The following is a 26,191-nucleotide window of genomic DNA, read 5'->3' on the forward strand; positions in this document are numbered from 1 at the left end:
TGCCAGGCATTCGCACATGTACCCGACAGTCTTGTCCTTTTCGGAAAATATTGAGATACATTCATTGACTGGATGACAAATGTTTGAGCAATCACTTTGTGCCAGGAACTGCGTTTGGCTCTGTGGGACACCAGTGAATACAAGCAGATGTGGCCACTGCGCTAGGAGCATAGAGTCTAATCAGTGAGATGGCTCTTAGACTACAGCAGCTACATAACATTTCAACAGTTGTGTTGTGAAGGCGAGCTAGAAAGTTTCAAAAGTATATACTGGAGGAATTTGACTTTGGGGGACCCATTATTTGCTCTAATCAAGAGACCAAGGACATTGACCAGAGTATATTTTTTCACAGAGCATCCTAGTGCCAATAATTCACAAAAGCGCCTTGACCTTCTCTATGCATTCAAACCACAGTAGGTTAAACAAACAAACACATTAAGGGAGGACTGGATAAAATCACTTGTGCTCAGACTAAAATACTTAGGAATGTGACAGATCTGGAAAGTAACATTAACCAAGGACAGAGAGGATCTGAATAGTTTAATCAGTTAATACTAGAAAAGATACATAAATATGGAACTAGGTGGCCTACAAAGAGAAAATCCTAATTTTTTTTTAGTTGTGGTAAAATGTACATGGCAGTGGCATTAAGTACATTCACATTGTTGTCCAACCATCATCCCCATCCATCTCCAGAAGGTTTTCATCTTCCTCACCTTAAACTCTATACCCATTAAATGCTAACTCCCCGTTCTCTGCCTCTGGAATCCTGTGTTCCACTTTCTGTCTCTATTAATGTTACAACCCTAGGTGCCTCATGCAGGTGGAATCAGACAATATCTGTCCTTCTGTAACTGGCTTATTTCATTTAGCATAATGTCCTCAAAGTTCATTTATGTTGCAGTAGGTATCAGCATCTCCTTCCTTTTAAAAGTTAAATACTATTTCACTATATTTACACACATGTGGACACATATACATATGTATACATACCTACACATATACTTTTTTTGATCCATTCATCTGTTGATGGACACTTGAGTTGTCCCCACATTTTTGGCTATTGTAAAAAATGCTACAGAATGCTTATTCTTTCCATGTGTCTATAAGTCACTTAGTAAAGATGATATTGCACCTGGCCAATAATAAATTTTAAAATAACATTTAAAGGTAGAACTGTTATTAGCCACATTAGTATATGATAAATTGGAAAGAAAGAAAACTCCTGCAAATACTTAGAAATTAACAAATACTCTCCTTAAAATAAAAAGACTGCATCCCAATGAAAATAACCAATAAAAAAAAGGGCACACTATCAGAAAATAGTGCAAAAAACCCCAAAATGAACATTGACTTCTGTAGAGCTCAGTTTAAGTTAGACTTAAGCATAATCTTGAGAGTCTGCTATAAAAGAGGGAAAACAGGCTGGCACAAGGACCACTAAGAGATGAAGGATCTGGATGGCAGATTCAGATCCCCTCATCGTGTGTTACTGGAGTTTTATTTTTCTTCCCGAGTGCTCCATCTTAACCTCAGCACCTTCCGTGGGATAATGGGAGCCCCATTTGACCTTGGTGACGAACACAGCCAGCCATAGCTGACGTGAGCACCGCTGATTGATAAGGTGGGTGTGGAGCTACCATCCTTCTCAATGGATTGCCAGGACTTCGGCTCCATGTTTCTCCACCAGGGTATGGGAACTCTTGGCCTTGGACTTTCCTTAGTTCTCTGGCTGATTTATGACCTAGAGGTTGAACGTGGTGAGCAACATGAGGGTGAGAGAAAAGCATGGTACTGCAGCTGCCCAGACTGCTGAATGGCTGTGTCTTCAAGTTCAAAGGCATGTCAAGGACTAACCCACAGCTGAGAATTAATTAATGCTAACAGATCACCTTACAGAACCAGTCTAATGATAAACACAAATGCCTCTGAACAACTATAGGTAAAGGCAACAGTGTTTTATTTTTTTTTTCTATTTAACATAGAGTAGAAAATACCTTCTAAATTAGCATATGCATCTAACTCCAATAATTCCTCTTACATGTTTTTAAAAATTGTTTGTTTTTTCCTGTGTAAGTAATACAGGCTCATTTTTTAAAACTGAAAATATTATAAGGATGAAGGAAAAAGTATCACACCTACCACTATCCTCTAAAGACCAATGCTGTTCATATGTGATTTGTTCGCTTTGGTAACCAGGAAGGAAGGTCTAATTATTTCCTAGTTTTGCATCCTTGTGATAATAACGCATATATATAGTTTTCATCCTCTGAAAATGTGTCTCCTGATTTTCTACAGAGAGGAAAACTATACGCATTAATTTGGTTGGATGTGACAGGGAAAGGGTACTAGAATATTAATCTAGAAGCTGCCTTGCCTCACAAGCACAGTGTTTGCTTGGAGGGTCTCCATTTAAAGGGACCCCTGCAGATTATAAGGATGGGGAGGGCGTTAAGTCCTTTTTCAACTCCTAAGCATTACCACTGCCTGGGAAGTTCACTATGGGGATGTTCTGCTGAACCCCTATCAACTCCAGTGGGGGTGGCACCAGGTTCAAGATGCCAAAGAAGAGACCTGGAGCCAGCAATGACACGAGGGGTTTTACTGGGTGCTTCCATACAGGGGAGTTCAGTGGTGGTAGGCTGGACGGGAGAACCACAGCCACTTGCAAAAGGCATGCAGTTTATATAGCATTTTCAATTAGCGCCCTTTCCCTAACATCCTTCACTTGGCAACTTTCATTCAACCTCTGAGTCATGGCCTGGATCTGCTGCCCATGTTCCATGGGCCAGGCCAGGGGCTCCGATGTCCCTCATAGACAAGGAACCAGTCTCTAGGTTGGCCACTCCCAGATTCCCTAGCTTGGAACAGACATCCAGGTGTATCCTCCATACAGAGTCATTTTCAGGGTGTGCGTAAGTTATTGCTATCAGGTGCATTTACCATGGAGAGGAATTGTAAAAAGAGAAATAAAGCTCTGAAAATGTGTCTCCAGGTAAAGTGGCTGCATTTTCAAAGAAAAAAGAAAAGGAGGTTTGTGTGACAGACCTTGCTTTTAATTTATGAGTTTATGAAGCATTTTATAATCATATAAAAACAGGCAAATAAAGTTGTACTTCTTCACTCAAAGTGTTAATCAAGTGTCTTCTATGTTCCAAGCCCCAGAAATGTGAAAGAGAATAAGAAAGCAACAGCCTGAGGGACAGTTACCACCACCCACAAAGACGCAAGCTGCTTCCCTCACTTTAACAGACCTTGCAGGCTAGGAGGGCTAGAGCTTCGGTGGACGAGGTTAAGTCTGCATGGAGTGGGCAGGAGAAAGGGTCAGGGGAAGCTTTAGTGGGTAAGTGCTGGCGCTAAGTCCAGGAAGATGAGGGGGTCCCCAGCAGACTAGGTAGGGGATGGCCGTCCAGCTAAAGAAAGGCACAGCTCAGAGGGCTGTGGCTCATGCTGGGTTGTGGCTTAGGACTGGAGAAGCAGGTGGAGACCCATCAAAGAAGAGCTCTGAGATTTTACCCTCGGGCAGAGGGAACCATTGCAAGTTTTCGTGGGTTTTGTTTTGGTTTGTTTGTTTGAGACAGAGTCTCACTCTGTCATCCAGGCTAGAGTGCAGTGGTGTGATCCTGGCTCACTGCAACCTCTGCTTCCCGGGTTCAAGCGATTCTCCTGTCTCAGCCTCCCAAGTAACTGGGACTATAGGCAACTGCCACCACGCTCAGCTAGTTTTTGTATTTTCAGTCGAGACGAGGTCTCACCACATTGGTCAGGCTAGTCTTGAACTCCTGACCTCAGGTGATCCACCTTCCTCAGCCTCCCGAAGTGTTAGGATTATGAGCATGAGCCACCGTGCCAGGCCCATTGCAAGTTTTAATATAGGTACTGCCCCAGTCAGACGTGGGTTTGCATTTTAGAATGACCATTCCGGTTGCAATTAGGATAGGAGATAGGATAAGAGAGAAATCAGAAACATGGAGGCCAGGAAAGAGGCTCCTTAATATTCATTTACTTATTCATTGCACAATGTTTATTTGAAAGCCCACCAGGTACCGCATACTGTTCTAGGCTCTGAGGACAAAGCAGGCAAAAGTAGCTACTTGAGATCTGAGTTAAGGAGCAGAGGAGACAGGTTGGCAGAGGGTAGGAGGAGGATAATGACAAGCGGAACTTGGCGACTCTGTCATTTTGATACATCAAATTCATTTTCTATACAAGGAAAGAAGAGTAACTGATTAAAGTGCAATTCAAGAAAGTGAGAACCTACAGGGAAGTACCAGAATGTACAATGAAATGCCACAGTCACACATGGCAATGGGGGGCCCTGGATTGGATATCAGTCAAAAAAAAAAAAAGGTTCGTAGAGGCCGGGCACGGTGGCTCATGCCTATAATCCCAGCACTTTGGGAGGCCGAGGCAGGCAGATCACGAGGTCAGGAGATTGAGACCATCCTGGCTAACACAGTGAAACCCTATCTCTACTAAAAATACAAAAATTAACCAGGCGTGGTGGCAGGCACCTGTAATCCCAACTACTCGGGAGGCTGAGTCAGGAGAATTGCTTGAACCCAGGAGGCGGCGGTTGCAGTGAGCCAACATCACACCACTACACTCCAGCCTGGGTGACAGAGTGAGATTCCATTAAAAAAAAAAAAAAGTACTAGAAAAACTGATGAAATCTGAATACATAAAATCTGGAGTCTCGTTAATAGTCAAGTATAAGTATTAATTTATCAATTATGACCAATGTTCCATTTTTACCTAAGATGTCAACATTAGGGTAAATTGGATGAAGGGTGCATGGGAACTCTGTACTATCTTTGTAATAGTTCTGTAAATCTAAAAACACCCCCCGAAGTTTATAAATGAATACACACACAAACCTCAACCTCAGCCACATTGAGTAGAAATAATTATATAATGCATATATGATGACCCTATTTATGTAAAACCATTCAAAGCTGCTATATAGTCTATGAGTTCATATGTATGCAAATACCTTAAAAACACATACAACATGGTATCATTCATTACAACTGAGAATGGAGGTGGGAGTGGGACTTTGCAGGGGAACAGAAGGGAACATTGACTTTGTCCATATTGTGTCACATCTGTAAGATGTGCAAGAACGCCCTTAAAATCAGATCAAGGAGCCACTACCTGCTCCAGGCCTGGGTACTCCCTACCCCTGCCTAGATGCAGAAGACACTGGTCCCAGCTGTGCGATGCCACCCCCACAGCCAGCCAGGAAGTCTACCCAGGTATGTGGCAAGACTCCTGTGTGCTATTTACATGCCCTTCCAGAGTGTTGGCACCAGGGGCTCATGTTCTTTCTCATCTGTGCTATTTTTTCCATTCCAACTCAGAGGACAAGAAAAAAAATCCCACTGTGAAAAGAAGGGTTGAATTACAAAGAATAATAGGAAAGGCTCGCTAATTGTGAAGCCCTGCTCTGGAGTATATAATGGGCCTTAACAGCTGCTGCAACAGTCGAGACTCGTGGCAGGGTTTGCTTCGGCCAGAGGAGTGCACTGGATTTCTTATATTTCATGACATTAAACCACATCAAAGGGCTGCAGGCTCAGCTGCTGCAGCTGTGGAGTTTCCAGGAGTTTAGCACAGCATAATCAAGGTGGTCTGGAAACTCACTTGATTTGCATGGGATGGTTTTGAAGCATGGCTGAGTGTATCCTTGGGTTATGGCCATTGCATACCTCCTATCCCCCAGCTCGTGAGGTTGGAATATGTTGGGGTCCCTCTGAAAATCCAGCTACGCACCAAGAAGCCAGAGAGCTGGTGGGTAATTCAGAAGGGCTTGAGCTTCCTCCTGGATCTAAACTGAGCCAAGACACTGAGCTTTCCCCTGAAGAGCGACTCTCCCCACTCCACTTTCATGCTTTCCTCTCCAAGGTTCCTCCAAACCGTGGGGTGCCTTTGACACATGTAGAGATGTTGCATCTAGTGACTTTAAGAAAAACCAACTCTGCTTTCTGAGGTCTTAGAAACAGGTTATTAAAAGAGTTCCTGTTAGTGTTATCTGTTTAAAATAGGTCTAGAAAGAAGGTGGCAAACAGACCCAGCCTATTTTTAGCAGAGGGCTCCAAACAGCGGTGGAAAGCAGCACCAGTGATACTGAACAGGGATGGTGCTGAAATCTGCCCAAAGTAGTTGTCTTCAAACTTGTGTATGCATGAGAATCACCTGGGGAGGGGGATTGTTAAAGCTCAGATTGCCAGCAATTCTCCCCCTACCCTGATTTCTGATTCAAGAGGCTTGGGGGAAGCCTGGAATGTGCATTTTTAATGAGTTCCCAGTGATGCTGATACTTGAGACCAATTATTCTAGAGACAGCAAGGCCCCTACTGGAAGTGACGCCCCTCATTTCCCTGTGCTGGTGGTCCCATAGGGCCTATCACTCTGGGAACACCATTCTTGGCTGTGAGTGTTCCTTCAAAGTGAACGTAGCTCTGAGGAGCAGGAGGCAGGTTCAACAAGCACACCCTTAAGAACATAAAAAGTTGAAGAGAGAGAAGAGAGGCAGACATGTGCAGTGCTAAGCTGGGGCCCTCACAATGGGAACTGGCTTCTTTCCTGTGGAATAAGTAATTTCAATTCAGCAGTAGATGCCAGCTCAGCTAGGTCCTCCCTCTAAGACTCTTGTTTCTGTACTATCAAGTGGCTCAAGCTCTCTGGGAGAGGGCAAGAAAATGATTGAGATCCACCCTTGGCAGCAAAAGGGAAAGTTGCCCTGGGATAATTTCTGGGTCTAGAATTCAGCTTTCTGTGCCGAGTGGCAGGTAGAGCAATGGGAGGGTGGTGATGTTTGTCGCAAGAGGCCCATTCCCCCACCCCCTCCTTGTTTCTTCTAGAAGGTCTGGTTGCTGTGTTCCCAACTTTTTCTGAGCTAAGAAGAGTCAAGAAAAGATAACAAAGAGCCCAGAAGGCTTCTCCTGGCAGGTCCTCACCAGCAGGGCCTGTGTCTGACAGACAGATGGATCAGAGAAGCCCGTTCTTGGGAAGCGTGATTGCTTCATAGCTCTTGTAGAATTCCCATGTTCGTTTCTCATTAGAATGCATTCTATGTTAATAGGATCTTCAAAAAGGACCTGCTCATCTCAGGTGTGCTTAGGAGAACAAGAGGAAGGAGTTTTAATCCACATTTGGGTGAAGGTGGTAATGAGAGGTGAAGCCAGCTGGACTTCCTGGGTCAAGTGGGGACTTGGAGAACTTTACTGTCTTAGAAGAGGATTGTAAAGTGCACCAAAAGCACTCTATAGCTAGGATTGTAAAACGCACCAATCAGCGCTCCGTAACTAGCTGGAGGTTTGTAAAATGCACCAATCAGTGCTCTGTAAAAATGCACCAGTCAGCACTCTGTGGCTAGCTAGAAGTTTGTAAAATGGACCAATCAGCACCCTGTAAAGTGGACCAATCAGCAGGACACGGGCTGGGGGTGGCATCCACAGCTGGGACCAGTGTCTTCTGCATCTAGGCGGGGGCAGCGAGTACTGAGGCCTGGAGCAGGTAGTGACTCCTTGATCTGATTTTGAGGGCGTTCTCGCTGTATGCTTTCTACAGATGTGACACAGTATGGACAAATATAAGGGAATAAAAGCTGGCCACCCCCCAGCCAGCAGCGACAACCTGCTTGGGCCCCCTTCCATGCTGTGGAGGCCTTATTCTTTCCCTCTTGACAGTAAATATTGCTGCTGGCAGAGAGGGGTGAAACAATAATGATGGCAGTGATAGAGAAGAGTGGAGTGTGCTTGGTGACTGCTTTCCACACAGGGAGCTGTTTCCAGAGCACTTCTCTTCTGGGAGGCCTATGAATTTTGTTATTAAAAAGGAAACCTAGGCTGGACGCGGTGGCTCATACCTGTAATCCCAGCACTTTGGGAGGCTGAGGCGGGTGGATCACCTCAGGTCAGGAGTTCGAGATCAGCATGGCCTACATGGGGAAACCCCGTCTCTACTAAAAATATAAAAATTAGCCAGGTGTGGTGGTGCATGCCTGTAGCTCTGCCTACTTAGTTAGGAGGCTAAGGCAGGAGAATCGCTTGAACCTGGGAAGCGGAGGTTGCAGTGAGCCGAAATTGCACCACTGCACTCCAGCCTGGATGACAGAGTGAGACTCTGTCTCAAAAAAAAAAAAAAAAAAAAAAAAAAAAAAAAAGAGGAAACCACCTATTCCCTCAGAAAAGGATAGAGACACCGTTCTTACCCATTAACAGCAGTATAATTTTATTGTGATGATTAATATTGGAATTACTAGCTTTGATTAACTGAGCCACTTCTGTGTGGTAGGACATGTACTTTATAGATGCCATCTTATTAAAGCCTGGCAATGCTGGAAAGTAAGTGGTGTCATCTGCACTTTAAAGATGAGGCAATGGACCATGTTCATAGTCACACTGTGGATCACTGGGAAAGCTGGGATTGCAACATATATCTGTCTAATCAGTGGAGTTCATTCTCGCTATTTGCCAGCCATGGGGATCCAATGGTGAGCCCAGTAAGCTGTGGCTCTTGACCTCATGGGGCTTCCAGGCAGCAGGTAGGGGGTTAGTGGAAAAATATCAGTTGGATTAATCAAGTCAAGCAGTGACTGAAAATTATTTTCATCAGAAAATTATTTTCAAATGACATACATTTTTTTTTTTTTTTGAGATAGTCTTACTCTGTCACCCAGGCTGGAGTACAGTGGGGCAATCTCAGCTCACTGCAACCTCTGCCTCCCAGGTTCAAGCGATTCTGCTGCCTCAGCCTCCTAACTGGGATTACAGGTGTGCACCACCACGCCCAGCTAAATATTCTGTATTTTTAGTAGAGACGGAGTTTCACCATGTTGGCCAGGCTGGACTCGAACTCCTGACCTCAAGTGATCCTCCTGTCTCAGCCTCCCAAAGTGCTGGGATTACAGGCATGAGCCACCACACCCAGCTCACATACCTTATTTTTAATCTTCTTTTATATCCAATTTTCAGTTACTCTTAAAAATACAAACAGATGTAATTGGTGTTTAGTCAATACTCAATGTATTTTAATAAACAACAATTTTTAATCGGAGAAAAAAAAAAAAACACACACCTGTAATGCCATGTGGAACTACACCTTGCCGTGCAGTGATCCTGCCAGATGAACCCTGGCATAAAGTTAATGCTGCCTTAGGCACCACTGCCACCTGGTGTCAGGCATCAGAATTGCAGGCTTGGCAGCAGCCATAGTGGCCTGGGCTGGTGGGGAAGCAGGGGGCGGGCAGGACCCATTTTCACTAGGAAAAGGCAGATTTCCTGTCCTAGCCACCTAAACCCTCCAGGCACTGTTGAGTATGTTTCAATAGATGCCTGCTTATTTGTCATTTGGTGACAGCTAGATCTGTATCAGCTTTCTTTTATCTGTATGTCCTAAATGATTATTGTGTTCAGGACCTTTAAACTGTTTTGTTATAATCAAATTAACGTTTGAAGATTCTGATGATAAAGTGACATAAATATAGGTGAATACTTGAGGGTAAACTCTAGACTACACTTACGCCAATAATAGTTCTCTTTAGTTGCACATCTTCATAAAAAGACCCCCCATACTTTGACCCCAGCTACTTCTCAGCCTAACCCTCTACATGCTTAAGCATATGCCAGTAACTCACAGTTTCCGAAACTTTCCAGACTCTTCCTTGTCTGCCTGCCGCCTTTGTCTGTGCTGTTCCCTCTGCCTGGAACTACTTTCCTCCACCTTTCTCTTCCGAATTTATTCTTTAAATGTCAAATCAAGGTCGACAATTTGTAGGAAAATTCCATAAAGTAAATTCAGAAACAACAGTGTTGTATGTTGTATTGCAGTGTCTCTAGAGAAATGGAAGATGTGGTTCTGAACCCATTTTTATCTCTTTCATAGATTTGGCCATGGTCAGTTGCTGACTTGTTCTATCTCAGTGGTTTCATCCATTAAGTGGAAATAATAATGTCCTTTGCCCCCAGCATTGAAATATACATATATATATATATATCTCATATATATATATCAACTGACAGCTGCAAAGATGTGGATATAGATAGATAGATATGCCCCTAATTTGAGGTTTATATATATACACACATATAACATATATATTATATATTATATATATTTAATGCATAGGGGTTTGATATACATAATATTTAATATATAATATATAGGGGTTTAATATATATAATAGAGGTTTAATATATATAATATATAGGGGTTTAATATATATTATATATAGTGTTTAGGGGTTTCATCTATATAAACCCCTAATTGAGATATGTCTATATATAATATAGATACATATATTTAATATATAGGGGGTTTATATATATAATATTTAGGGGTTATATACCTATTACATAAAGAAGCCCCCTAAATGGATGTGTGTATGTATCTATGTATATGTATAAACCTTTTCTGATGAGACAAAGTGCTTCCTCTGCACCATGTCTAGTACTTAGTAGAAGTGAAGGGGCAGGTGACACTGTGGATTATGGATATATGTAAATACCTAGAATCTTGATCAATGAGTGCCCAGCAAATGGTTTCCATTACCTTTTTTGTTTTGCTTGCAGATAAATTTTTTAAAAAATATGTTTGGTGGAGTTAAAAATAATGTAAATGTCCAATTTTGACTGAACTGGCATTATTGCTCTCCTTGATCCATCACTATATGTCACCAGAGTGCTGGTAGGCTTCCTTAGCTGACAGCTGCAAAGATGTGGATATTAGAATGAAAGGCGTTAGGCAATGATGCTATTTCTGGTGCTGTTACTTTAGTCGAATCTGTGTTCACCAGGTACCTTTGTGCTGGCACCTGTGATTAGTGAATTTGTTGCGGAAGTATGTTTGCAATGTGCTTTCTCTGTGTTGTCCAGACAGTTTTAAATGTTTCTCTGTTTTTCTGATCAGGTAGTCGACAGTGACAGGCCAGAAAGGTCCAAGTTCCGGCTCACTGGAAAGGGAGTGGATCAAGAGCCTAAAGGAATTTTCAGAATCAATGAGAACACAGGGAGCGTCTCCGTGACACGGACCTTAGACAGAGAAGTAATCGCTGTTTATCAAGTGAGTATCCCTCCCATGCCCACCGTGTGTGCAGAAATGTGGCTTTCAAAGATTATTTTCTTCCCACTGAGCTCATTATTTCTGTGCCTCATCAAACCCGGGACTGCATGGCTTTAGGGTGTTTCTGTGGGAGCTGAAGTGGATGGAGTTGAACCCTGACAGGGTAACAGTGGGGGGTCTTTATCTCATCAACAGAGCCCTCCAGGCCTGCATCAGACTTTGGGTACCAGAGACCAGAATGGAGACCCTGGGGACCCCTCAGAGGAGATCAGAACCCTTAGGGCAACTTTGGCTTTCCAGAGACCAGTTTGATGATCTAGAGCTGGAAGAGGTATAAACCCCAAGACCTGATATAATTAGCAAGACATGGTCCTCGGGGTGAAAAAAATTGCTAAATATTCAGCAATAAAGGAGTAGTTAAATTGTAGCAGATTTTGCAAGGCAGTTTAGCCATTTAAAATGCTTTTGAAGAAGTTGTAGTTATCTGGGAAAGATTCAAGATATTGAATGAAAATGACATACAGACACATATGGTATCCTCATTACCAATGGAGTATTTGCACATATCATGAGGTGTATATGTTTAAGAAAAATGATAAAGAAAAATCAATGTGTTAATGGTTGTATTTGGAAGTGATTGATTTCTTTGGTTTTCTTACCTACTTAAATGCATTATTGTGAGTTTGCAGTGAGAAGATACTATAAGGGCATTGGAGGCATAAGGTGCTGGACAGACATAGAGCAGTAGCGTGATGGTAGGTAGTAAAGTCGCCACCCTCCAGCAGAACCTTGGCTGGGCAATGCGTTCAAGGGTCTCGGGCCCTGGGAGGATGCAGATGCCTTCCAGATTTCCATCTCGGAAGACTTGCCAAAGACTTTTCTGAGCATTTGCTGGGAGAATCCCCTGTCAAGGAGAACTGAAGAGTGAGCTATGTGTCCCACCTTATACCCAAGGGGGAATCGGGTAGTTGTATAAATTGAATGTTGGTGCCCTCAGAAATACCCAGTTCCACCTGGCCTTGACAGTAACCAGAGGTGACCTGGCAGCTATTGGTGTCCAGCTGCTGTAGGAACAACCAGCAATTGACTATGGATACATGTCCTCTTCTCTCTCCATGCCCATCATGGGAGTCTCCAAGAAAGTTCGGGCACAAGGAACTAAGGAAAGATACAATAAATTTCATAATTTCTTAGCAGAGTGATCAAGAGCTCTGGGGTCTGATATGGTTTAGCTGTGGCCCCACCCGAATCTCATCTGGAAATGTAGCTCTGACAATTCCCACATGTCATGGGAGGAGCCCAGTGGGAGATAATTGAATCATGGGGGTGAGTCTTTCCTGTGCTGTTCTCGTGGTAGTGAATAAGTCTCATGAGGACTGATGGTTTTATGAATGGGAGTTCCCCTACACATGCTCTCTTGCCCACCACGTAAGAGGTCCCTTTGTTCTTCCTTCATTTTCTGCCATGACTTTGAGGCCTTCCCAGCCATGTAGAACTGTGAGTTCACTGAACCTCTGTCCTTTATAAATTACCCAGTCCCGGGTATGTCTTTATTAGCAGCATGAGAACGGACTAATACAGGGTCTGAGATCCTCCATTCAGATCTCAGTGCTGCTGCGTACTGAGCTGTGGGAACTTGAGCAACACTCTTACCCTCCCTGATTTGGGATTCTTGTCTATAAAGTGTGAATAGAGCTAACGCTTCAGGGGATTATAAAAAATGAAATTACTAGTTTTGGCTAACTAGTAATTACGACACAGCTAATCAAATAGAGCTTGGGCTGCAGCTTGGAGCTTCTCATACTTTTTAGAAACTGAGGCCATATAATATTACAGTAGTTAAAAGCATAGATTCTGCACACAGTCAGATTGGCTGCATTCAAATCATGGCTGTCATATACTAGGTGTGGGAACTTGGCAAGGTGTCTGCCTCGGCTTCTTAACCTGGAAAATGGGAATAATAATAATGATGATCTCATAGGATTTCATAAGGATTAAATGAACTAATACATATCAAGCATTTAGAAAATGCCAGAAACATAGTAAGCACCATATAATCTTCCTCCATGAGTAACAGTAATCAATTATATTAAAAGTGAAGAAAGGTAAGTGAAAACCCAAAGGACTCCAAGTTATAGCCCAATTTCTCATCTCCAGCACAAACTTTCCTTGAATAATCTTGAGTTTTTACTATACTTTTGTAGTCTACTTCATAGCATATTGATTGATTGAGCAATTCATTCATTCTACATACATTTAATTCAGTATTTATAGGGTGAGGGACACCCTTCAAGGTAGTAGGGGGATATAGTAGCAACAAGACACACTGGGTTCCTTGCTTTCATGTATCTTTTATTATTGTTCTTTGTTTCAAAGTAAACTGGCTTGAATTGCTCTCTTCTGTGGGTATGTGACATGCCAGGAAGTTGTGCCTTGTTTATAACATGGCTTGTTGATAACACTGGCACAGGGTCATGTACCCTCATTGGAAAGGCTGCTGGTATTTAGTGGGAATGCAGTTTCTTACACAAGTACTTGCGTTACTTATGACTGGCAGACTAGGACCCAGTCATTAGCAGTGCACTCTTCAATGGGCTCATGAGGGCCTACTTTCTGATGCCATTTCCCTCCATGCCTCATCCCCTTCAGTTCAGTCATTGTCCTGTTTTCATGATACCCTCGCTGAAGCTTCTTACACTTGCGGGAGCTTCTTCCTTGAAGAAGCATGTTTGAGGAAGAGCCCCGATCACTCTGTGGTTCTCCTATTTTTAGACAATGAGAACTGGGTTACTCTCATGTTGGTCTACTTTGGGCACAGGAATGTTGCAATTTCAGTTCATTTTAAGTGCCTATTTAAGAATAAGTTACTATTTTAGTAGTATAGCTAGATCCATGGTGTTCATGGTAGTCAACATTGTTGGTAGCAAATGAGGTTCTTCAAAGAGTAGAATGTGAGGTCTCCAAATCCCCACATTTTAGTTTCTAGTCTTGCAAGTTTAAAAAGGAGAGAGCCTGCGGGTGAATGTGTTGCCATCATAATAGCGCCAATGTTTCTATTGTTTAATGTTAAGTGCTACTCACATGCAAGTATGTGTTAATGTATTAACATTTTCCCAATCCAACAAGAAACATTTTGATCTAAACCTCAGGGATTTGTATGATAAGAAATAATCTGGAATACATTTGTCCTTGGGCCCCTGAAATGCATCACCATTGAAGCTGCTGTTTATTGAACACTGCATGGCAGATATTGTGCTAAACACATTGTATACGTTCTCTTATTTAATCCATTTCACACAACAGACTTAAGAAGTAGGTGTTAACACCATTTTACAGATAAGCAAATAACTGTTAAACAACTTTTTCAAGGTCTCACAGCTGGCATGTGTTGGATTTGGGATCCATATCCGTTTCGTTTCAGCTCCAAAGCCCTGCATTTTCAGTCGCTAAGAAACACTCTTCCTATTTTATCCCAACTAGATTTTAGATCTGATCTGTAAATTCTTTAGCTCCTTTCTTAGGAACTCTGCTTACTGGGGCTGGGAAGGGAGTTTGACTGGCTGAGTGATCTATTACTTTTTAAAAATCATCCATTTCCATGACCCACTGCCATTTTGCCACTCCTCCCTGCCCTAGCCCCCAGAAGAACTTCCCAAGCTTCTGACCCAAAGTAGCACCTGGCAAAATAATTTATCTCTTGCAGTATTGGAAGCTGACATGCTAATGCAAAGCCTCCTGAAATATTACTCATTATTATGCATTTTGCCAGCATTTGAGTGATTTGTGAACTCTTCATTGGAATAAAGTACTGTAAATGATTCATGAATGACCAACTTTATGAAATTCTATAAAAATATTAGCAGGTGGTAATGATTCCCTCACACTGCGAATATGATCTACTGGCTGCAAATTTGCCAATATGGGATGACAGGAGTGGAGTGGGAGACCATCTGTTAGGCAGGTGGGGTCGGGGAAAGACGGGGAAGGGAGTTGGGGTAGGCTCTGCAGGAGGTGCAAGGCAAAACAGGAAGCAGGGCCAGGACCATGGTAGCAGGCAGGTGTCCTTGGCAGGAGACCTTCACACTGATCTGTTGTCCAGTGGGAGATGCTCAGATAACTGGGAATGTCAGAACTGGGTGGGAGAAGAGAGGAGCATATGGAAAAAGAGGCAAAACTAACTTTATTGCGCATCTATTAAGTGCCCAAGAATTCCCTAGATCCCTGACATATACAAACCTATGAAAATGGTTATCTTGTCTTTACTGATGAGTTAGATGAGGGCTAAACAGGTTCCCTAGATGCATTTTTACTATTAACGTTGGGGTGAGCATGTCTTGAACATTTACAGTGTGCCAAGGCTCCACGCCAAATACTCAGATGATGGTCTCAGCTCATCTTCGTAAAGATAACCTTGATACATCTATCACACTCAATTCTAGAACAGGTAACAGGAACCACCTGTGTTCCTGGCCTCAGAACACAGACAGGACCTTACCACCACCTTCTGAGTATTTGCTCACATTTTATACTATATAACTTGCTCTTTTTCGAGCCAATTTCTTAGTCAAATTTTGAATTTGTGGTCAGGAATGTTGTCATAAAATTGAAACACAACTGGCAGTCAGAGGTATCCTCGCTCATGTATTTTCTTTCATTAATGTGGCTCTACCCCAATTCTAACCCATCTGTATCTCCATGACAATTAGGCAGAAAATACATGAAAGTGAAACATGCAGCTGTCATGTGGAAATAGGTATATCATAATATCCGTGCTTATAAGATGATTGGGAGATACAGATGTACCCAGATTAGAGAGTTATTAAAGTGATTAACCTGGTTATTATAATGTCCATGTTATGAACAAATGATGCACATGTTACCTTGATGGGATTGTACGACACCTGATTAGACTTGAACTTGGAAAGGACCCCAGCCCTCACTAGTAGGGACATGCTACATAAGTCTTCTTTGTCCTCTACTCTGGTCTCCCCCATGGCTACCTTTCTTAGCCAGGGTTCTTGGTGGCAGTCAACAAAATCACCTCCAACTAGCTTACAAAGGAAGAGATTTATTAAAGAGTACAGGTAGCCAGTAGGATTGCCCAAAATGCCAAGTAACCTAGCTTACAAGGCCAGATAACGTGTTGCTACAGGAAATACCCATATATGAACTATTCTAGGGTAAGGTTTTTCAACAGTGGCACTATTGAAATTTGACACTGGATGATTCTTTGTTATGAGGGGCTATTCTGTGAATTGTAGGAGGCTTAGCAGCACCAATGACCTCTACCCACTAGATGCCAGTAGCACCCCCACCCCACCTAATCTTGACAATCAGAAATGTCTGCAGATATTGCCAGTTGTCCTATGAGGGGCAAAATGGTTTCCATTTGAGAACCACTTTTAGAGAGAAGTGTCATAGTCCATTTTGTACTGCTATAACATAATATCCAAGCCTGGGTATTTATAAAGAAGGGAAACTTATTGGCTGTCATTTCTAGAGGCTGGACAATCCAAGGTCAAGACACTAGTAGGTTTGGTGTCTTGTAAGGCCATTCTCTTCTTCCAAGATGGTGCCTTGCACCCTGCACCCTCCAGAGGAGAGGAAGGCTGAATTCTCATATGGCAGAAAGTAGAAGGGCCAAAAGACAGCACCTATTCCTGAAAGCGTTTTAAATTAAGGCATTAAACCTACCCATGAGGGTGGAACACACATGCTCTAATCACCTCTAAAGGCCTCCACCTCCCAGTACCATTACATTGGCTGTTACATTACAACAAGAGTTTTGGCGGGGACAGGCATTTCAGCCATAGCAAAGAGTCAATGTTGCTGCTGCCTCTTCCTGCCACTTTGCTCTGACGCTCACAACTGGATGTGGCAGCTTGGCTTTGGCTACCTAAAAGAGACAGGTGACTCTGCCATGCTCAGAACCTCTGATCTGCAAAGCACAGCTGTGGCCTTCTGCCACTCACTTCCATCCAGTCTCACGCTGGTGCATCTGCAGGAAGAACCTAGGCCATAAGCAGGATTCTAGCTGCAAGAGAGCTGGGTCAACATAGTTTTTAGTTTTTCCAGCTTCCTGGTACGGGAAAGTCCGCTAGCCGAGCACTGGGGTGGTTGTTTTCATCTACCACATTGTCATGTCATGAGTGTAATTTTTTTTTAATTCCATAGGTTTTTGGGAAACAGGGTGGTATTTGGTTACATCAGTAAGTTCTTTAGTGGTGGTTTGTAAGATTTTGGTGCACCCATCACCCGAGCAGCGTACACTGAACGCAGTTTGTAGCCTTTTATTCCTCATTCCCTTCCCACCCTTCCCCCCTGCCAAGTCCCCAAAGTCCACTGTATCATTCTTTTGCCTTTGCATCCTCACAACGTAGCTCCCAATTATGAGTGAGAACATACAGTTTGGTTTTCCATTCCCGAGTTACTTCACTTATAATAAGAGTCTTCAATCCCATCCCAGGTTGTTGCAAATGCCATTAATTCACTCCTTTTTATGGCTGAGTAGTGTTCTACCATATATATATGTACACACACATACCACAGTTTCTTTATTCACTCATTGATCGATGGGCATTGGGGCTAGTTTCATATTTTTGCAATTGCAAATTGTGCTGCTATAAACATGTTGTGCAAGTATCTTTTTTGTAGAATAACTTCTTTTCCTCTGTGTAGATACCCAGTAGTGGGATTGCTGGAGTGCAATTTTATTCCAAGTGAGAGCCTGTCAGTGAGAAGCTTAGCTACCCAAAGGCAGGTAACAGGTCACACCTAGGGGAGTGTGTTTTCAAACCTATGATCTTAACTTCTCCCATCATTGTGGTCCCGTCAATCAGTAACACACATGTGGCCTAGGTAAGAGCCCTGAGTGGGACAAAACAAAGAATTTGGGTTAAAAGCCCAGGCTTTGGAGCCAGATCTTTGGAGGGAAGAATCTTGACTCTCCTGTCACATGAACCATATGAAATTGCCATTCTTACAGGTGGAAAAAAGGTGAACACTGGCAATTTCATGGTTCATTCTAATACTCTGACACCTTTAGCAAGTTACTTCTCAGCCTCTGTTTTCTCCTTTTTAGAACGAGGGTGAGATTACAGTATCATCTCCTAAAAGTGTTATAGTTAGTGAGTGTTTATCCCTCAGCCCAGTCACTTAGTAAGTGCACTGGAATTGGGAGCCAGCCTGCCACATATGGGTTTTATAGTTTAAGCTCCCTGTAGGTAAAATGGAGTTGAAAGCACTTGTGAGGCAGCAGCTAGCAGGTAAACAGTTGAATGTCAGTAACTCTCTGTAAAAGGGAATCATCTCACTGGGCAGCTTCAAACTGTGACCCTGGACTAACAGCATCACCTGGGAACTTGTTAGAGATGTAAATTGTTAGGTCCTTTCCCAGGCCTGCTGGATCAGAAACTCTCGGGGTGGGTCTCTACATCTGGGTTTTAGCAAGCCCTCCAGGTAATCCTGAGGCTCACTGTAGTTGGAGGAACACAGGTGTAAATACTCACACTCCTGGGTGTTAACATCATGGCAGCTGACCTGCTTTGAACCAGTTTCATTACAGTTCTTGCGGGGTAACACGTGCCTCAAGTGTACTTATTCCTCCTGGTGCTCCGGTGTGCCGTTTGAAAGCCCTCTCCATCCAATTCCAGCTCTTCCAAACTGTTTTCTTTTTGTTTCATTAGTGGCACCTGAGAGCCAGGTAAATTTGTCCCAGGCTTCCTTGCTGCATCCTGTCTGCACTTTGGATGACTGTTAAATGCCATGTTACTGCATGTTTGCTTGTTTCTCAGCCAGAGATGAAGATGTCCTCAGAAGATTGGAGCTGGAACAGGCTGATGTAATTCCCGATAGGGGGAAGTTAGTGTTGGGGTCAGCAGAACCAGCTTTATCTGCCTTAGTAGATCTGTGACCTTGAACAAAGCATTTGTGGTTCTTGAACTTTGTTGCCCTTAGAATCATCTGGGGAGCTTTGAAAACCTGAATGCCCAAGCTGCACTCCAAACCAATTAAATCAGGATGTCTCAGAGTGTGACCAGGTGTCAGTATGTTTATATAATTCTCCAAGTTTTTCCATTGTGAAGCCAAGTTTGAGAACTGCTGTGTTACTTGTCTATACCCCAGTTCGTTCATAATTAGGAATTAATATCATACTAACCAGCTAGGTGTGTTTGAATATCAAGCGAGATAATGCAGGAGTTTCTAACGCATAATAAAAGTCAAAGATCTCATTTCTCCCAACTGCTTGACTCTGAGCAAACATCTGAGGCTGCTTTCTAATGCCTCCTTTGACACAAACACTTAAAAATAGGAATTCAGAGAAACAGAATTTAATAAACGAACGCTTGTCTTCTGACTGCTTGTGAAAAAATAATTCGAGGTTTCTTCGCAGCCCCTCCCTACCCCTGCACCTCTGAGCACCTCCACCTGACTTTTTCCAGTTCATCTCTTCATATTTCCAAGCACTTCATTTTATTACAACCCGGCCTTATCTGTCAGGTGCAGCTGGCGAAACTGAGGCATGAAGAGGTTAAACGACCTTGCGGCAGCAGCCACATACCTAGATTACGCTGCTGAGTTGCTTCTGACTGATTATTTATTTGGTCCACTAAGCAAAGCTGCTTCCTCACTCAGGGCTATGGAAACATATTTTTCTCTGAACTTCATTAGCACAAACTCCTCAGAAGAGGTTCAACTTGAATCTTGGCAGGTGGGAGAACCCCACATTCCTTAATTTTCTCTCCTCCACCCCACACTGGGCTTTGCACCTGCGGCGCCTGGCCCACACTCGGGGCTCAGCAGACATCCATGGAATGAATAAATGGTACGATGGCTACATTTTTTTTTTCTTTTTTCTGTTTTAGTAGTCTTACTACAACCAAGTCTACTTTATTATGCTGATTCTTCAAATTACTTGGCAGCATTTTCTTTCCCAAGGTGCTGAAGCATCACAATACGTTGGGACTGGGAGAGCCTTAGACCCATTTTGTCCAGACCAGCTGCCCAGCGAATTTACAGGGAACAAGTTAAATAACTGGGCAACTGCTCAGACTCCCAGGACTTGAGATTCCCTGGCTATGTAACTATCCCTCAATGACGAGCATTGTGACTGACACTCTGGGACCAGATCCCCACATGCAGGGGCGGGGTGGGGGACATCCATTCCAGCTCCCACCACCCACTGGCCATGTATGTGCCTTCAGCAATCGGCATAAAGATATTTATTTTTATTTGGTAAAAATGAGAAGGGGTTAGAAGAAGTGTATTAGAGGTGTGAACTGGAAGAGAGAGGAGCCAAAGAGGGGATCCGGACAGGTTGATCCTCCTACGCTGGTTAGAGGTGTGGACTGGAAGACAGAGGAGCAAAAGAAGGGATGCAGACAGGTTGATCCTCCTACGCCGGGACCCTGAAGTGGGTTGAAGACCCTTGGGTTCGAGAACGGGAAACGATTGAGGTCATGTTTTATGAAAGACTCTGCAAGATTGAAAGTGAGGGCCAGAAGCTAATTAAATTGATCACAAACGATTGGGTCGGAAACCGGATTTAAGCACCACGGCTATGGGATCAGGTGGCCAAGGATTACACAGTTGGAAAGAGAGGCCTCTTCTGACACCTGCAGCCCTGTGGCATGGGACGTGCTGGTCGCTAGGGATGGGTCGCCGTGGTGACATTTCCCCCAGTGGCCCTGATAATGGTGGAGGCAGCAGCAGTTGGCACATGGTATGGAAGCTGACATTTATCAGGGGGCCCTTGAGAAGCCAACCTTGGGCCTCCCAGGAAATACCTGGGGAATAATGTTGTGATGGAGACTGAGTTCCCCTGGGGCAGGTTGGAAGCTGGTGGTCCCTATGATCAGGGAATAAAGGCAAATGTGCCTCATGTCATCATCCCATGCTGGGAAGTCAGCCAACCTCCACGTTACCCATCTCAATTCTTGCCTGCCCACTGGTTCCTGTTTATTTGGAGCAGATGCGTGACTGCTCTGGATGTGAAATAGGGAGAACCTGTGAGCAAAACCCCCGGGTAAAACGCACGTGGGGGAGCATGCTTTTTGGCCAGCTGAGTCTTCTTTTCCAGTCTAGAGAAGTGGAGGAAAACAGGGAAGCAGCTGGGGACCATAGAGCCGGCGTCCACGCCAGGCAGCGCAGACTCGGCAGCTCCTCCAGAAAGGGATTCAGCTCAACCTGGAGGTCGATTACAGTCAAAGGACATTGATCGGCGCCCAACTTGTGTTAGCCACTATTTCACAGTGCTGTGGATACAGCAGCAGACAACCACCAAATCTCTGCTTCATGGAACTCTGTCCATCTACAGGCATTAGTGAGTATGTGACAATCCGGTGGTCGCAAGTGCTGGGAATAGACACAGAGCCGATAAAAGACATAGAGGGTGGTGAGAGACACTGCCTGGTCCAGGAAGGCCCTCCTGGGAGGGGGATGAAAAGGGAGGCCAGATGGAAAGTCTCCTGAGGGCAGGAATGAGTGCTGTTCTTACCTCTCACATACCCCCGACAGCTGTTTTCAACCACGGATGCTTTGGTCCCCTAGCAGATGCCTGGCAGTGTCTGTAGATGTTTTTAGTTGTCACAACTGGGGCTGTTATTGGCATCTGGTGGGTCAGGGATGCTGTTCTGCATCCCACCGTGCACAGGACCGTCCCCACATGTCCTCAGGGCCGTGCTCTGCTGGCTCCTTGCATGGCATTGGCCACTCGGAGGGTCTAAAATTATTGCATGGTTTGTTCACTCAGTATTCATCAGGCTTGGATAGTCAAGAAGTCTGTCTTCATCTCTGGGGCACCACAACAAGGGGCACTATCTCTGTTCTTGTAAAGTCCACACGCTAGCTGGGGCAATGATTTGCAGCAATCGACTGTATTATGTGAGGAGGGTCATGTTACAGGTTCAGCCTTCCAGAGGACATGAGGTCAAAGCAAGTTCTCAAGAATGAGAAGGAAGCTAGGGGACAGAGACATGGATGGGGCAGGAAGGGTGCTGTGAGGACAGCTTAGAGAAGAAAACACTTATGGTGCCTCCAGGGGAGTGCGTGCAGTTTAGGGCAGAGGAGGGTGGGGCCATGTGGGGGGTGCTTGATTAGAGGTGAAGGTGGGACTCACATGCTAAGAGTGAGCTTAGACATGATACTCCTGCGGTGAAAGGGAGAGATGATGGAGGATTTTAGGCTGAAAGTGACATATCAGATTTGGATTTTACAGGGACTGATCTGGTTGACATGCGGGGGATGAATGGGAGGCAGTGAGTTCTGTCTCTGGGTCTTTGAAGCCAGAGTGACACACATCACACATCAGATAGATGCAGTTTTCACCCAGGAAGACCTGGATAGTGAATGGGATTAGTCCAAACTCATAGTGAAGATATTAAATATACCTTGGGATGAAAAGAGTAGCAGGAATGGGGAACTGTGGGAGGAGGGCAGGCCATACCGGGCCTCGCTAGGGCAGGATGAGGTTAGATTTTACTCTAAGGAAGCCTCAGCCTCAGAGGGTTTTCAGCAAGGGAGTGACATCCAATTTGCATTTCAAGAAGATAAGATTTATTTGAGCAAGTCAATAATAACATTCAAATTGTCATGAAATAGAAATTAATTCAAAAACGCATTCATTTGTTGAGACCCCACTATCTACTGGGCACTGGGGGAAAGAGATCAAAGATAAAACCTTGCTTTCCCTGGAGCTCAGACTTCAAGCTTCCTTCTACACATAGTAAACCAGAAAACCTTTATTTTTAAATTCACGTGTGGAGGGGTGGGGAGCATTTTGTGCGCTGACTGGTTCTCCCCATTTAGTCTGGCATAATTTCCATGCTAAGTAAATATTCTCTTTTAAAATTTTAAACTTAGAGGTTTTTTTTTTTTTTCTTCTACAGGGGTTTATCAGTGGTCTATCTCAAAATTTATTAAACACAGTTGGCCAGAGCTGTTAGCTGTTGATTTGTTTGATTGGTATCCGTTTTAAGATTTTTATTATCCAGAAGGCTTATCTTTTTTCACAGTGAGGCATTAGGTAGCAAAAGGGATCGTTTCCATATTATTTTTCTTTCTTCCAAAGGTGCAGATGTTTGCATAATGGGCTCCTTTAAGTAAAGTCCATCTTTTCTGGAATCATGTTGGAAGGTCTGCAGGCCCATGATGAAGGACTCTCTCATACTCTCTAACTCAGGAATACTCATTCCTGTTTCTGCATGTGGGACCAAACTGGGCCATGTTCAGTGTGCCAGAAGCTGGACTAGAGTAAAAGCAAACTGGAGAGTCACATCCTCGTTAAATGATGGCTTAGCACGTAAAACATTCTTGTGACTGTATTGTCAATGTTTGACAATAAGATGCTGGGAGGAGAGCCCTGTGCTCTTCTGAAATTGATCGTGTCCCCCTTCAGTGGATCATTAATACCTGGGGAATACGCATATAAAAGGGGTAGACCCACTACAGAGGTCTGGAGCAGCGGTCAGAAAAGCTAAGAAAAATGGGCAGCTGGCATTTCGCAATCAGTCGTGAATGCATTTTCTACTCCCTTTCGGTTTTTATTGCAGAACCTAATCATGAACTCTACTAAAGTCACATTAGTTCCTGTTCAGTGTTTCTTATCTCCTGTGATGTGAGGCTCTGGTGATTAGCAGGGCTGTTTCAGCTCCCAAATAAAAAGGAAATATATTTAGAAAATGGATGTGTTAACTTGGGAGAGCAGGCACAGGCAGGCCTGCGTGAAGTATCTTTCTCTTGCTGAGGTAGGCTGCAAGTCAATGTGGAAGAAGTTCTAGATCATACTGTGTGTTCCCTCTGTGACCAGCCCCGCAATCCTCTTCACTCCCTATTCCCAAATCTGGGATTATTTTTAGAAAGCTGTCCCAGGCCGGCACGGTTGCTCACGCCTGTAATCCCAGCACTTTGGGAGGCCAAGGCTGGCAGATCACCTGAGGTCAGGAGTTTGAAACCAGCCTGGCAAACATGGCGAAAACCCCGTCTCTACTAAAAATACAAAAATTAACTGGGTGTGGTGGCGGCGCCTGTAGTCCCAGCTACTTGAGAGGCGGAGGCAGGAGAATCGTTTGAACCCAGGAGGTGGAGGTTGCAGTGAGCCAAGATCACGCCACTGCACTCCAGTCTGGTGACAGAGCGAGACTCTGTCTCAAAAAAGAAAAAAGAAAAACAAAAAGCTATTCCAGAGGATATCAAACTGAGAAAACACGTGTTTCTTGGGAATGCCACAATGTGGATGGCATAATTTTGGGTTAGCCCAGGAAATCCAGGCCCTGAGACAGAAGGAAGGCAAAACTGTGAATTCTTCGTTTGGAATGTGAACCAAGCATATGCCAAAAGATATCTTGGAAATACCATTTCCATCCAGAATGGTTGCTCTCTTTGTCCGCATGCCTTCATCTTCCTCAGGCTCTGACCTTCTCCCAGCTCTCTCAACTTGAGCAAATGCCCAGAACAAGGCCTGGTGCTAGGATCGGAACAGGGAAGACACATGGAAATGAATAAGAAGGTCACATTCTAGATAACTTGCACATCGCGGCCCCCTTTTTATAATAGTCCCTTTCTCCATCCTCCCCACCCATCCTCACTTCCCTCTCTTCTATGAACAATTCAGTTTAACTGTGTAGGTTGGATCTTGGCATGCTGGTACCCTGGGGTGATGGAAAGTTGCCTTCCTACTGAAGGTCAGCCACAGAAAAAGCATCTGTATGTTGGCAAATCTACTAGGTTCAGGGCTCTCCGAGGGAATAGATGGGAGAAAAATTTTGGATTCACTTTTGATTGTACTTCCTGATGGAGTCAGGATTGGGGTGAGGATAATTGCATGTTAACAAGCATAGATCGCGCATGGAGTGGCCATCCTGTGCAGCAGTGAGTCCCCTGACGGTTGATGTGTTCCAGCAGGAACTGATGAGTGCCTTCAAGAAGAGCATAGAGGGATTGTTACTTTATGTAGTTAGATTAGAAGTATGGGGTCTCCAAACTGTGGCCTGCGGGCCCACTCCGGCTTCACCCACTCATTGCATTTTCTCTGTGGCCTCTTCCAGCCTGCAGCCGCAGAGTTGAATAGTTGTCAGAGTGTGACCTGCAAAGCCAAAAGGACTTACTCTTCCCCTCTACAGAAAAAGCTTGCCAACCCTGGACTAGATAAACTCTGGTATGGTTGGATGTTTGTCCCCTCCACATCTTATATTGAAATGTGATCCCCAGTGCTAGAAGTGGGGCCTGGTGGGAGGTGATTGAATTGTGGGGGTGGACCCCTCATGAAAGGCTCAGTGTCATCCCCTTGGCGACCAAGTTCTTGCTCAGCTATTTCACATGAGATCTGGACGTTTATAAAAGAATGTGACACAGAAACAGAAAACCAAATACCGCGTGTTCTCACTTAAAAGTGGGAGCTAAATGATGAGAACACATGGACACAAGGAGGGCTTTTCAGAGGGTAGAGGGTAGGAGAAGGGAAAGGATCAGGAAAAATAACTAATGCGTACTAGCTTAATACCTGGGTGATTAAATAAATGTTTACAACAAACCCCCATGACACAAGTTTGCCTATGTAACAACCCTGCACTTGCACCCTTGAACTTAAAAAAAAAAAATGGCTGGACGCAGTGGCTTATGCCTGTAACTTGAGCACCTTGGGAAGCTGAGGTGGGCAGGAGTTCAAGACCAACCTGGCCACCATGGCAAAACCCTGTCTCTACTAAAAATACAAAAATTAACCAGGCGTGATGGCGCACACCTGTAATCCCAGCTACTAGGGAGGCTGAGGCAGGAGAATCGCTTGAACCCGGGAGGCGGAGGTTGCAGTGAGCCAAGATCATGCCAGCTGCACTCTAGCCTGGGCAACAGCAGGACTCAAAAAAAGAAAAAAAAAAGTGTGATACCTCCCTTCCCACACACACTTTGCTCCTGCCTTTGCCATGTTGTACGCCTGCATCCCCTTTGCATTCGACCATGATTATAAGTTTCCTGAGGCTTCCCCAGAAACTGAGCAGATGCCAGCACCATGCTTCCTATACAGCCTGCAGAACTGTGAACCAATTAAACCTATCTGTTTTATAAATGACCCACTCTTGGGTATTTTTTTATAGCAATGTAAGAACAAGCTAACACAAACCCTCATATTTAG

General features: G+C 44.1%; 1 protein-coding gene across 3 annotated transcripts in view; it reads left to right on the forward strand.

Annotated features, from left to right (window-relative positions):
* The window catches only part of CDH13 (cadherin 13), a 1,164,779-nt gene that overhangs the window by 578,339 nt on the left and 560,249 nt on the right, over positions 1-26,191 (forward strand). For all 3 annotated transcript variants that reach the window (XM_005592649.4, XM_005592650.4, XM_045381798.2), the window contains one exon: positions 10,912-11,064. In XM_005592649.4, coding sequence (XP_005592706.3) covers positions 10,912-11,064 — 153 coding nt within the window. The remainder of the gene's footprint in view (positions 1-10,911; positions 11,065-26,191) is intronic.

The sequence above is a fragment of the Macaca fascicularis genome, chromosome 20 (assembly GCF_037993035.2).
Source record: "Macaca fascicularis isolate 582-1 chromosome 20, T2T-MFA8v1.1".
NCBI classification, from domain to species: Eukaryota; Metazoa; Chordata; class Mammalia; order Primates; family Cercopithecidae; genus Macaca; species Macaca fascicularis.